The sequence below is a fragment of the Nanorana parkeri genome, unplaced genomic scaffold (genome assembly GCF_000935625.1).
Source record: "Nanorana parkeri isolate BGI_ZX_2015 unplaced genomic scaffold, ASM93562v1 scaffold4034, whole genome shotgun sequence".
Taxonomy (NCBI): Eukaryota; Metazoa; Chordata; class Amphibia; order Anura; family Dicroglossidae; genus Nanorana; species Nanorana parkeri.
In genome coordinates this window covers 19,708-20,064 of record NW_017310301.1, presented here as the reverse complement: position 1 = coordinate 20,064, position 357 = coordinate 19,708, and the positions used below count along the sequence as shown (strand labels likewise).

General features: G+C 47.6%; 1 protein-coding gene across 1 annotated transcript in view; it reads left to right on the top strand.

The window, feature by feature from the left end:
* Positions 1 to 357, top strand: part of LOC108803687 (OTU domain-containing protein 7B-like) — a gene marked incomplete at its 5' end in the record, with an annotated part of 14,510 nt that overhangs the window by 4,470 nt on the left and 9,683 nt on the right. Inside the window, one exon of the mRNA XM_018575509.1 lies at positions 215 to 327. Coding sequence (XP_018431011.1) covers positions 215 to 327 — 113 coding nt within the window. The remainder of the gene's footprint in view (positions 1 to 214; positions 328 to 357) is intronic.

Genomic DNA, 357 nt, shown 5'->3' with positions numbered 1-357 from the left:
CAGTGGACAGAGCTGACATGATGTCATTTCCACTTTCTGTTGTAATGTGAAGTTCAGGACAAGCTACCAAGCAATGCCGATCACACAGGATATGGGTCACCCAGAAGAGCCGGCGGGGGGGTGTAGACTTTCTGTGTTTCTGGATTTTGGGGGTTTTATTTTTTTATGACACTCCAGTTTTTCTTTAACCAAATGTGTTGTCCTCTTGTCACAGTCTGGCCTGGTCTACACTGAAGAGGAGTGGCAGAAAGAGTGGAACGACTTAATAAAGCTTGCCTCCAGTGAGCCACGGATGCATTATGGCACCAACGCTGGCAATGGCGCAGGGTGAGTGGCTTGCATTACTCAAGGATCAAT